Here is a 13851-nt window from a genome sequence, read left to right as displayed (position 1 = left end):
CCAGAGAATGCCGACCACATCCTTCAAAACTGCTCTCTTTACCAAGAGGCCTGTATAAGACATTGGCCCCAAATCACCCCAATAGAAAGAAAACTATATGGAGAGCTCCCTGATTTGGAAACCACTACGCAGTTCATCTCATGTATTGGTCTAGTCATCTGAACACTCCAACATAACAATGAGAACAAAGAAGAAGAAGAAGTATATAGTTTATATTTCAACCATTACTCTTTGATAATCTTAGTTCTAATATTGTTATGCACTTTCTTACAAAAGAGTTTGCAATATTAGTAAATCAGTCAAAACAATTTTTATTATAGATTTAAGCTTGTCATTTCGCATTCTTATTTCTACTTAATATAACTTCCTTCACCTATCACTTAGTCTGTTGAACTGTTGGGGCACCACACAAGATCCGTTGACCATCTTTTCCCATTCCTCTCTCTCTTTTGCCTTGGATAGAACTGCTTTCAATGACAGGCCTGCGCATCCATTTATGTTTTTTTCCTATCGCTTTCTCTATCTGCCTCTTCTTTTTCCTGGTACTACTCCCTGCAAGTCCTGAAGACTCAGTGATATGACCATAGGGTTTAAGTTTGCATCTTTTGACCAGGTCATTGTGGGCTCCAATTGCTATATTAATCCTGATTCTAATCTCTTCATTTGTGATGCAGTCTTTGTAAGTGATACCTAGGATCTTACTTTAGCATCTCAATTCCATTGCTAGGATGCTCCTTTTGAGATCTGCAGTCAGTTTCCAAGATTCACAGGCATGTAAGAATGTGAAGGTGATCAGTGAGCTCATCAGTCTGAGTTTAATGTCTACGGCTATGCCTTTGTTTAAACACCACCCCCTCAAATGGTACAGTCCACCATCAGAAGCAGTTTTCCAGAGCAAGGCCCTAGGAGCCACATGTGAGAGATTTAGGGGTTGGAAAGTGACCAGTAAGGCCATCCAAAGGTGCAACATGCTGGACCATCAAAGGTACTACCCATTTCCAGCTCCCCCTACACAGTAATTCATGTAAATATAAAATAATCCATCGTGGTACTACTCATTAGACAAATGTAGTCCACAGTCTGATGCGGCTATAAACAAATGATAGCTTTAGTTGCTGGCCAAAGCTATAGAGCCCAGTGTGAAGGTTAAATGCAAGAAGAATTTGTAATATAAACTTCTTTGTTTGTAATTTATTCTGAATAAATAGAAGACCAACTCTAGAGATTATCATGTCATGACTTCAAATAATTTTGTCACAATAGTACTAGAACTATGCTTTCACACTAAAATACAAACCGATGAAATATGAGATTAATGAAAGGACTGCCTAGTATGGCTGATGAATGAATATTTTAAGATTTCTCTGTATGTAATAAGCATATTTTATATTAGCTTTCTGTTATTTTTACTCATTGTGCACCTTTCTAGATCTAATACTAGTAACTATTTTATTAAATGTATTACCTACTATAAACTAGAAATGAAATACCTGATGTCCAGGGATTACATTACAAGTTTGACCATGGCAGTAGTTTTCTTCAAATGGCTGCATAGAAGAAGTTACTTCATCTCCTTCAGTCTTTTCAATTTTCACATGTGAAAATTTCATGTCTTGTAGTTCACATGACTGTGTTATTAAACATATTTCATTCAGACTTTCTTTCTTCTCATGTTTTATTACATTGCCCAGGTCAAGACTGGACTGTTCTATATCAGCCATCAGTGATACTTTGATGTCTTCTTCTTCATCAGATAACTGTATTAAAAAATATTCTTGAATTTGGTACTTTACTTGTACTTTTTACTAGCAGCATGGATTTCAACAATGCTTCAATTGGTCCATTAACAATGTTACTGAAGAAAAAAGAAATGATAGAGATTAAGTTAGATTAGAAATCTTGATGTAACGCAGGAAAAAATAAATAGGGGTGACAACTAGTTCTTTCAAGGAAAATAGAACAAATGTTCAGCATGGTTATCAGAAGTGTCAACACAGTAAATGTCTACACAGTAAATGTCTGTGTGGTGCAAGGCACACATCCTGAACTAGAAGGTAACAAACAACAAGTGTTACAATTTCTTGTGTGTCAATCCTTTACATTATTGAATGACATTGCTGCTGTCTTAGAGATTTGTACAAACTTAATGGATGTATGTGTAAATGTAAAGAAAGATCCTTGAAACTGATGATTATTAAATACAAAAGGAGAAAAACAATGGTGGTCCAAAGATGCGGCATTGAAAAAGTTATTCAGGTCACTTTTAAACAAACAATTATCTCTCTAAATCAGTATTAAATTCTAGTGCTTGACAAATTTGAAAAGAATAGTGTATCAAAAGCAGACCCAGTATCAAAATACATAGCATTCAAAGATGCTTTACAACAGCATTTGTTTTCTTACATGTCTTTGAACTTACCACACCTCTTTCAAATTACCTTGAAACAAATAAAATAAATGTTTTGAGAGCATCTAATATGATGTGTGTAACAAAACCAAGATCAAAATTATTTTGAAGTAGTGCAGAAAGCAAATGCAAGGAGAACAGGAAAATGGTTATATAACTCTCGATGCTCATTCATTGTGTGTGGGTAATTCAAGTAATTGGATAGTCAAGACATCTACTGATCTAGATCTAGAAATTAGACACAAGGTCTAGAGAAAGTAGAGACTAGAGACAGAAGAGTGACTAAGTCTAGTAAAGTAAGGCACTAACTTCATGACACGGTGTAAGAGTGTATAGATCTATCCTAGATCTATATTATATATAGTATCAGTCACTTACTGAACTTACTGTCAGTGTGACAGTGTGTCACTAAGACGACTTAGTCTAGAATATTACTTTATGTGACTAGATACACAGAATCAGGTTTCTCTTATATTTTAAGAATATGCAGAAAAAAATGCAGATTATAAATATGTTGTTTGAATTTTCCAGAGATAAATAATTTTTTAAAATATATGCATTTAATTAATTTCTTATTACTGTATATTGACAGGGGACATGACAATTCGTTCACTGACATTTCGTTCACCGACAAATCGATCACAACTTTTTGTTCATGCGACTATTCGTTCATGCAACATATCGCTCACCGACTATTCGCTCACAGACAACTTGTTGGTTGGTTCACATTCACTGACAAATTGTTCATCGTTCACTGGATAGTAACATATTGTTAATATTATATATTGTCGCATGTTTAATTTGTATACATTAAGACTTTTGTAGCTATTATTTCCAAAATTTTTTGGAAAAAAAAAATGTTCCAAACAAGCCTAAAAAAAAATTATTATTCAAGTACCAATGAAGCTATAGTAACATATTTGGTATCAAAGTAACGGTAAATGAATGGAGAATGTGAAAATGTAAACATCTTTCTATTTAAATATAAGATGCAAATTATAATCTAAATAATATGACCCTAAAAAAAAAGGGGATGCCAGCTTTTGAACTTCTAAGACCTAAATATAGATTTTGATCTTTGCATTACTGTTGAAACATCATATTAGACTATTGACATCTTTTTGAAAAAGAAATGTAATAAAACAGTCAATAAAAGATGATGAATCACTGATTATATTATTATTTTTACATGGCTTTTTAGTCAGAAAAGGGAAAAAATATTCTACCAATAACAATAGATACCATTACTAAATCTATCAATCAAATGTACTCAAACATTATGTACATTTGAATCAATGGGATATATATCTAGATTTGTCTTCTTTTTATTTGCCTAGAACATCTTTCATTCTAATACTAGACCAGTGCAAGACATAGGCTAGCGAGAGATCAAAGCGTAAATCTCTAACTAGATGAAGGACAATAAAAATTCTAATTCATTATACCTAAGATCTAGACCTACATCATTATTACTATTCCTTTGTAATAAATTATAGATCTAGAATAGTTTTATATTTCACTTTTATTTAGTAGTAAACCTTTAAGAGTACTTACAAGAGAGATTGCAACTTGAACCAGTATAAGTGATGATTTTTACTGATAAACAATACTAAATAACAATTGCTACAAAATATACCAAGAAAAGGCCCAGCATGGTGGATGAATATTGGATTTAGATCTACCATTTCTGTTGTTTTCATTTATCTTAGGCTTAGATCTATAGGGATCTACCCAGGTGTAAAGATAAAAGCATAGATCCAGTCAACCTTTATCTACATTCCAGACTTAGCCTAAGCATAAGGACAGGACAGTCACAATACTAGATCTATCTAAATCTAATTCTAAATGCTAATAATGCCAAAGTCTGTTTCATCCTATGCTAAATGTAGATCAAGATCTAAATCTTCATTATTACTATTCAATATTCAAAGAAGTATAAATAGAACAATTAAACAGCTTCTTCAGTTGTAAAAATTGTGGGTGTGTCTTGGACAAGCAAAAAAATGAAGCATAGCCATGATGTTGTAGATTTTTACAGATAAACAATACTAAAAAAAAAAAAGAAAATGGGCAAAGAATCAGAATGCCCATAGTGGATGATTATTTGATGTATGGTAGATTCTTATAACTGAACACCGACTTTCGGGAACTAGGTCAATTTTTTATTTTATTTTTTTATTTGGTGAAGGTTTAACTTACAAAAAAACTGAAAGCAGATTCTTATTCTGCAAACTAAAGGACAATAAAAATAGCTGTGTTACTTTGTATTACCACCCATAGTCAAGATTTTATTTTAAAATAAATTGGGTCACTTCATGCTCCTATTTTGAACGCAGTTATTGGGCTTTCTCCTTTAGTTGAACAGTGAGCAGCGGTGTTGAACACTACTATGTAAATGCTAATAAATTATATCTGTGTTACTTAAAAATTATTTAGATTGTAGTCAAAGAAGTAGATTCACTTTTGCAATATGTATTTATAGTCTATTTCCTCATATACTCTCTCTCTCTTTCTCTCTCTCTCTCTCTCTCTCTAGACGTACTGGCACAGGCAGTGATATTACTTGATGCTGATTTCAATGTAGTCATTTCGTTGAATAAGTCTGGGTGTTTTGAGCGTAGATGACTAATCATAGTGGTGGTTGAGAAGTCTTTAGGTTTGCTGGTTTACCATGTGACAGTACTACTTTACAAGCATTGCAAACTGCTTTAGAGTTGTCCATTGTTTTGACATTAAAGTAACGCCAAATAAGTGATGACTTTTTATCAGCCATTATTATTATTATTTAATTTACTAAATGCCCTTGCAAGCCACTTTTATACCCGTGGCTTGTGTAACAAAATACTTGTAGGGGTGTGTCCTGTAGTTCAGCGCTCTAATTTACATTTCTCTTTAAGTAAACAAACCTAGTGTCATCATCTAGTGACCTCTAGACAGTGTCAATATGTCTTAACAATTTGGTTTGTGGTCCAGACCCTTCATTGACAACCTATCTCATAATAAACAAACTCATACCAGATTAACCTCATAGAGATTTGGCTTGTAGTCCCGCCCCTAATAAAAATTCTACTCCAAGTAAACAAACTCAGTTCCCTCATAAGATGTGACCTCTAGAAAGTGTCAACACGTTGACATCTGGCTTAATGTGGTCAGCTGCCTATCTGTGAACTCAATGTTATGGACTAAACAAACAAAAGGAGGTGGGGGTGCTCATCTCTACCTCTGGAGATATACTCGCACATCTAGACAGATTATCAGCATGACGTAGTTAAGGAAGTGTTTACAAGACCACTCAAAGGTCAAGACAAGCTTTTAAAATGTGCCAGACATCGCTGCTACGTATTTAATACGAATTTATAATGTAAAGTCTAGTCCACCCCCCACCCCCCCAATAACAAACCTAGTTCCCTCGTGTGACCTCTAGAGAGTGCTTACGTCCATCGTATCTGACTTGGGGTCACCTGTCAATCAATGAACTCAATGTGATGGGCTAAACAAATAAAAGGGGAAGGGAGTTGTTCATCTAGAAATATACCTGGTTACATTAGAGGTGTGGCTCTTGTAGTCCAGCTCCCCCCCCCCCTCCTAATAAAGATTAACTACTAAGTAAACAAACTCAGTTCCCTCGAAAGGTGTGACCACTAGAGAGTGTCAATACGCTGACATTAAACCTACGTCCATCGTATTTAACTTGTGGTTACCCACCCATAAAAAACAAAATGTGATGGACTAAACAAATAAAAGGGGGTGGGAGTTGTTCATCTCTACCTCTGGAGATATACCCGCACAGCTAGACAGATGTCTGGTCAGCATGACGTAGTCAAGGAATGTAGCATTTTAACATGTTAACTAACTTACTCAAAGGTCAAGACAAATTGAAAAAAGTGCCAGCCATTGCTGCTCTGTATGTAAAGCGCATTTATGATGTAAAGTTTCATCTCTATTTATATTAAGTTATTAACACGCCTTGTCTTTATAATAAACGATGTTTGGTGCATATTCATAATGGCTCTATTTTTAAGCACATTATTTTGTTTTCATATAAACATTAATACATTCTATAACAGACAGTAATGGAACTAGGTCCAATTTATGCATATTAAATTATGTACTTTTTACTATCCGGTTTACTATCCGGTAGTGATATCCGACCGGAGCCGAATAGCACCGGATACTAAAAAATGCCGGATATTCAGCAAAAGCCTGAGCCGGAGGGACTATCTGGTGCACCCCTAATATATATAGTTTATTTATTTAAATACCTATATAATCTATGTGTAGAAACAGACAGAAATAAATTTATATAGATTATAGAGCTATAATTTAATTATTTTAATTTAATAAACATGATATTTTCTACTAGGCTACTTGTATTTTCTCTCTGTCTTTCTTTTATTTCCCATCCAAGGACCCTCTTCTTGTTTTCATAATTTGGATGTTTGTTTTGTGACACCTTAACACCCCTTCCTCCCATAAATGCTTATAATTCTTTTCATGACTTTCTCCCCCTTCTCTCCACTGCCTGTTGGATAGTTTGTGACACTACACGCTGAGTGTATACCTCTCCTCACCACCAGCTTATTTGCTGGTGTGATCACCTGCAGTGGGCATGGTCTCTGGCTTTAAATTAGCAGCCTGCACTTTTTCTTTCATTCATAAGTTATATATTCTAGATATCTTGATCTAGGTCATGTTTATTCATTGAAAAAATAATAGATTTATTAATCCCAATAATATCTCTTTTTACGATTTTGCTGTGTTCAAAAAGAAGAAAAAGCTGAATTCATTATTATTTGTTTGAACACCCCCTTTTTAAATTTTATTTAACAGCTAACAGTATAAATGTGATTGGAATGTCTTTCTAAATATGTTTGGAAGCTTATTTTGATATGCCCATCAGCCTACAATTAAACAGGCTCATAATTTAGCCTTCATCCCTTATATGGGTATGAATTGCCGGGTGAGGTTAAAACAACAGCTTTACATACATGGTTACTGAGAATCTAAATAACTGCCATCTGCTTTGGAAAAACGGAACAAAATTACCGTAACTTATCTAAAATTGGACATGTGCAGTCCCAAAACATCGTTTTTAGCTCCAAACATAAAAACAAATGGATTACAAACAAAAAAAAAGAGACCCATTCAAAAAGGAGAATTGGATGGAGTGTTCAAAATATAAGAACCTCCTCTAGATCTACCATTTCCTTTCTTTTTATTTATCATAAGCTTTGATCTAGAGAATCTAGAGATATAATATATATAAAATGTACAAATAATGTAGATCTATATAGTATATAGTCTAAATCTAGAGATAAAAGCTTAGATCTAGTCAATCTCGATCTACACTCTACACCTAGACTACTGAAAATAATAGATTTAGACATTATTATCATAATATAATGAATAATAATGACATCATTATCATATTCATAATGATAATCATAATCTAAAAAAAAAAAATGACTACATTTAAATACTATTAATAATTAAGGATTTAGTATTTAAATAGTAAATTCCTAAATTACTAATTAAAGTAAAGTAATTATTATTATTTATAATAATATTATTAAATATACCGTTATATAGTGTATGAAATTACCACTCTGGATTTGTGATAAAACTAGCGTAGTCATGGCGACGTTTTTATAAATCGTAAAAAAAGTAATAATAAATGTCTACTAAGTCTAAATAAAGCCAACAGCTTCTAATTTCTATGTAAACAAAGGATGAAGAACTCTTTTATAAAGTAAAAATAGTTCCACTGTTGCTAGTTAAAAAGTTTAATTTAAAAATGCAACAAAACAAAGGTAGGGTATAAACGTCTATGGCAGGGGTTCTCAACCTGTTGGTCGAGATTGACGAATTGCCAAGGGTCGCCAAAGACAGGGCCGGCCTTAGGCCACTGCAGCCTATGCGGTCGCAGTGGGCCTCGCGCTTTCATAGGCCCCGCGCTAATTCAAAGTGTACATTATTAAATTAAACCATTATAACAGGGTTTTCGCGACCTTCTGATTTTCCTGGGCCTCCAGGAAATCTCACGAAAGGGCCAAAATATACGATAAAGTCATGATCTTGTTTTTTAATTTATTCAAATCTCCGGAAGAATAGACGAAATTGACATTTTGGGGTGCCAATAAATAAAAAGTGGCATTGCGAGCTTTCATTTGATAAAAATTTATTGCAAAGACGAAAGTAGGCCTATTTTCTAATTTAAAAAAAAGTTTTTGACATTATGCTTATCCCTAGCCAGACTAGGCCCCGCGCGATCCGTTTCGCATAGGCCAAAGACCATCGAAAAAATGAATTGTTATTGTCTATCTTTCTATTGTTGTATGTGTGAGCGCGGGGGGGGGGGGACGCAGAAGAGTGGGGGGGATAGTAAAAAGGGGACGCCGAGCATAACCGCTGGTCTTTCGAATAGACGGGCATAGACGTTCCGTGCGTTTAGGGGCAGACAGACCGTCTATGGGATAGACACTCCACACTGAATGAGTGAAGAGTGTCCATTAAAGGTGCGCAACTCTCGTAATAAAATGGATAAAGGGGGAGATGATTCATAACGCTTTTCTAAGCGCAGTGCCAATACATTAGCAAGATTAGAGATTAAATAAGATGTACAAGCATATACATTTCGCATCAAATTGCAAAATATATACGAAAATTCCTGGAAATGCAATATATAAACATGCACATATGCAATGGTTATGTTTCTTACTTACGACAGCGAGAAATACACAATGTAGCCTACACATTAAACAGAAATGAAATAAGCAAAATCCAAATAATATTATTCAGCAAGAAAATACAGAAACTAATTAAGGTGGAACTGTAAGTTCGGCTTACCACCAGGTATTCCTCTAGAAGTAGGAATAAATTAATAATAATAATAATATTATTATAATAATAATAATTATATAAGTTGTTTAATAATAAAAAAGATTTTGCCTGTTTTTAAGTATTACATTTAATGTGAAGGGTGTGCCTGTTTTTGAGAGCAAATGCGATCTAATCAAGGCTCCAGAGCCGACAAACAAACTGGCATTTCATCGTCTATTGTAAGAAGTCTCTTTCTTTTCTTAGACTTGATTTCAGTCAGTGCTGAAAATACAAACTCACAAAACAATGATGATGCAAATGGAAGAATTATTTTGATCGCTTTGATTGCAGGATATAACTTGTTGATTGAAATCCAAAACACATCCAGGATTTTCTCGGCAAAATTTGATTTAAGAACTGCATCGTTTTTTTAAATCTATGAGCTGCTCTGCTTCTTCAGTTGTCAGATTTGTAGCTACATTGTTTCCAAATGGATAGCTGACCCATCCATATTCATTACTTCCAACTGTTGGAAAGTAATGCTGCAATGCTGACTGCAGGTGTGTCAAAGTGTCCAGAATTTTGGGGATGATTTCTTTATTTGAAGCACATTCATTGTAAGTAGGAAAGCAGTCGAACACTCCTTTCGAGATCTTACTTTGACACAAAGACAATTTTTCACCAAATGACTTCAGTATTGAGGATGTCGTGATGATGGTTTCCGATGCCACCTTAACCCACCAGATCTCGTCATGAATAGAAAATTCAAAGTCTTTTTTTTTTTCAGCCTACAAGAATGAATCAGCTCAGCCTTGAGTTGGACGACAGGCTTCAACACTTTTTCCCTGGAGAGCCAACGAACGTTGGTGTGATACAGGAGACATTTTTAGTCTGAATTCATTGCTTCACAGAGCTGAGAGAAAAGTCGGGATGTAAGGGGTCGATATTTGATGAAGTTGACAACAATCCCGAACAGTCATCTAATCTTTCGGCAAAGATTTGAAGGCAAAAGCTTCTCTGTGGATCATGCAGTAAACAACTAATACATTTGGATTTTCTTGACGCACAAGAGTGACGAGTCCTTTTCTATTTCCCTGCATGGAATGACAACCATCGGTGCAAACGCTGACACAGTTTTTCCACTGTAGTTTGAAGAGCAAAATGTTTTCATTCACCACATTGAAAATATCTTCGCCTTTGGTCGTAGTTGGTAATTCTTTGCAAAATAAGAATTCGTTGACGCATTTTTCATCCTTTATGAAACGAATAAATGCTAGCAGCTGGGCTTTGCCGCTAACGTCAATGGATTTATCAACTTGAAGAGACCACAGCAGACACTTCATCGTCAGTCACGTCGAAGTGTTTGCAGATTTGATCTTGTAAATCTGACGATAAGTCTTCAATTCTGGGCGAGATAGTATCATTTGACAAAGGAATTTTTTTTTTACATTTTCGGCGGCATCGGGTCCAAGGACAGTCTCAACAACTATTGCTGAAGCTGGTGCAATGAACAATTCAGCCTCTCTCTGTGTGTGCTTTCTTGCGTTTTGCTAATAACTGAGCAACCTTATAACTTGCAATCAATCCCTTTTCTGGCAGCTTTAGGTAGTTCGTCAGTTTCTTAGCTTGTTTATTTTGTTGAGACCTGATACTTTCCAAGTATTCCTTCGGTTGCGCTTTTACAGACGGATGTTTTGTTTCCAAGTGTCTCTTCAATTTGCTTGCAACAAGCCCCCCATTCGACAGAGTTGCATTACAGATCAGACAGAAAGGGAGTGGAGATTCTTCAGGTCCAGAAGATATGAAATTATATCCGATGTAATCTTCTTTGTACCTTCGTTTGGTTCCTTGCTTTTCATTGAACGCTTTCGCCGTTTCATTCCTGCTAACGTATTTCTCCATAGATAACAACGAATAAGGCTTATTGCTAATTTGTTATTATTAGCATACACCTACACAATTTAAATGAAACACATCGCTTATTATTATCGTTACCAATTCAAGAACTGCTAAGTTGGAGTGTCATCGCAACGTAAAATAAAAATGTAATAGTAGACAGACCTGTGTAACGCTGCACTTGTGGCGTTCTGAAAACTCCCGCGGCACACCAGTGAATAATCTCCTTGATCAAAGAGAGACGTTGGTAAGGGGTGGAAGAAAAAATGAAGTATATTCCAGCCCAGGTGGTGTCGAGTGTAGCTTCAGACACCCGGCGCCTATGACCAATGCCCGTGACGGGAGTGTATATATTGCCCCGGGTCAAGGGGAGATAAGCGTAAAGCCGTGGCCTTGTTTTCCCCAAGGAGTTGGACTTTTTTTTTTTTTTTTAGGATACCTCAGCTTTTTAGCTTTTGACTTCAGTTGTCGAGCTGTTTACATCCTAGGAATCCTTGGGCTTTTGCCTCTTTTCTTTGCCTCTGTTTTTGGGCATTGCCTCTTTTTTGGGGGGCTATCGGCCTCTTTATTGGGCTTTTTTTTTCTTTTTTTTTTATTAACAAAAGATGCATATTTTATTGGTAAGCTTACAAATTGAATAATTACATTTTAAAGTACAATGATTGCAAACATGGCAATGCAAATGGTTACATTTAGGTTGTCATAATATTTTAACGTTTTAAATTGCTTTGTATATGGCATTTTTTTTTCCAATAGCATATAATGAATATTTTTAAAATTTAAGGTTCTTAAAATATATGTGGTGAGAATGTCAACAATAGGTAATTAAATAGAAACAATCAAAAAGTGAAAGTAGAAACTTAACTGATATTAAAACATAAAAATAGTAGTCACATTTTTTTCCACTTTGTCTACATTGCTTATGGTTGTTTCCCTTGTGCTTTGTTACATTGCCCCAGTTCTTTATATTAACTTCTATCAAACGTACATACACATCTATGTGTGTACAAACTTATGCGAACAGAGTCATTTAAACATTTTTATTGTTTCTTTTGTTGTCTCCCTTCATATGACAATTTTTGATTTCCTCCCTTGAGATTTGGAAAACTACTTCCTTATCATCAAGGTCGAAATCTTGTCTGCCAGAGTCAGTCGGGAGTTTCTGTTCTGAGACAATTTCTCTGTGTTTTTTTTTTTTTTTTTTTTGGTCACAGGGGCCAATTAGAGTCGTACTGAAAGTTATTTTATGTGTATCTATATATATGTGTAAATATATAGGCTACTTTTTTTTTCTTAAATATTTCCCCCACAACCTTTTTTTTAATTTTTCCTCTTCACCTCTTCAATATATTATTACTCTGCAGCCTGCACAAGCATGCGCAATATTGACAATGGTGGTGGAGAATTTGTTTTTTTTTTAACATTAGTAAAAACTTTGACATATGTAAAAAAAAAAATGAAACTAAATACTAATTTGGTAAAATTTGATGCAAAAGCTTGTTGAGATATGAGGTTATGTTGATGCTCAATATAAGAACTAAAAATGAAGAACCGTGTCTGTATAGAAAGTAAACGTCTGCAAGGTAGTAAAAAATAATATATTTGCATATAGACGCACATGTAAGCACAATACGGATAGTGGTGGTATTTTTGCAATATTCATAAAGAAGCCACTATGGACATAATTGTTAGGGTTTGTTTATACAAAGAATTGTTTGCTTAGATATGTGGTCGTGATTGATTCTCAATACAGGAACAACAGAAAAAAAAAACAGTGTTTACATAAAACGTAACCTTGTTCTTGATTTGTCTGCCCTTGTTCTTATTTCTTGGAGTTACTCTTCTTTCCCCTTTCTTGGGTTTTCACGTGTTTACTTTTATTTCTTTATTGTGCTTCCGTCCCTTGACTTGCCGGCCTAATGTTCCATTTCGCTATGATTCTCTGTTTTAAAATCGAATGAGATCTCTCGTTTTCTCCTGCCTAACTCGATCGTCTTTGTAGATCAAAACTTTGGTTTAAGTCTCTACAGTCACAAGGTCAAGGCGTGGCTTTCGTGATTGTGTACTGTCTTGAATTGTCTTAACCCTTGTCAATTTCAAGGGGCGATCACTGTTTTTTTTTTATTATTATTTGGAGTACTAGCTTTTTTAATTATATGGTTACAGGGTTTTTAAATATATAAAAGGGATCACTTGGGATATATATCTATACACACGCATACACACTCGCATACACATATTAATATATATATATACATTTCCTTTTCTTTAAGTTAGTGGACACTCTTGATATATTTATTTAGCGCTATATTTTAGCAATAATTTTCTTAAAAATGTGATCTAATAATACTTTATTAGGCTATACAGTTTATTATGGTAGACAATTTGTAGGTAGGTATTCCAAATAAGGTTTCTATATTCTGATAAAATAATTACATTGATATCTCTTAGTTTTTTATTTATGGCTTTAAGTACTTTATTTTAAAAAATAGCTGTATTTACATTTGCACAGGTCTGACTGTTTGCGTCAATAATATCTTCTAGTTTTTTTAGCTTCCTCAACCAACTCACATTCACTAAATGTTTCTCTGGGTTTCGGTTTTCTTTATTACAAATTACACAGGTATATCCGTACCCTGTTGTAGTTGAGAGTCTTCCTTTTATTGGGGTCATCCCGAAGAGTATTATAATCTAGTATTTTGAATAAGTAGTCATGGTCAATTCTGTCG

At 34.5% G+C, this 13851-nt stretch overlaps 1 protein-coding gene across 2 annotated transcripts in view; it reads right to left on the bottom strand.

Moving 5' to 3' along the window:
* LOC129928203 (zinc finger protein 493-like) overlaps nt 1-13851 on the bottom strand; it is a 46295-nt gene that overhangs the window by 11347 nt on the left and 21097 nt on the right. Inside the window, exons 1-2 of one of the 2 annotated variants that reach the window (XM_056041339.1) lie at nt 7987-8125; nt 1491-1855 (exon numbers count right to left, since the gene is read on the bottom strand). In XM_056041339.1, the coding sequence (XP_055897314.1) occupies nt 1491-1721 (231 nt within the window). In that variant the 5' untranslated portion in view covers nt 1722-1855; nt 7987-8125. Of the gene's footprint in view, nt 1-1490; nt 1856-7986; nt 8126-13851 lie in introns of those variants that run through there. The other variant, XM_056041340.1, reaches the window with a different exon arrangement.

Source organism: Biomphalaria glabrata, chromosome 9 (assembly GCF_947242115.1).
Source record: "Biomphalaria glabrata chromosome 9, xgBioGlab47.1, whole genome shotgun sequence".
Taxonomy (NCBI): domain Eukaryota; kingdom Metazoa; phylum Mollusca; class Gastropoda; family Planorbidae; genus Biomphalaria; species Biomphalaria glabrata.
This window is presented reverse-complemented; position numbering and strand designations above follow the sequence as displayed.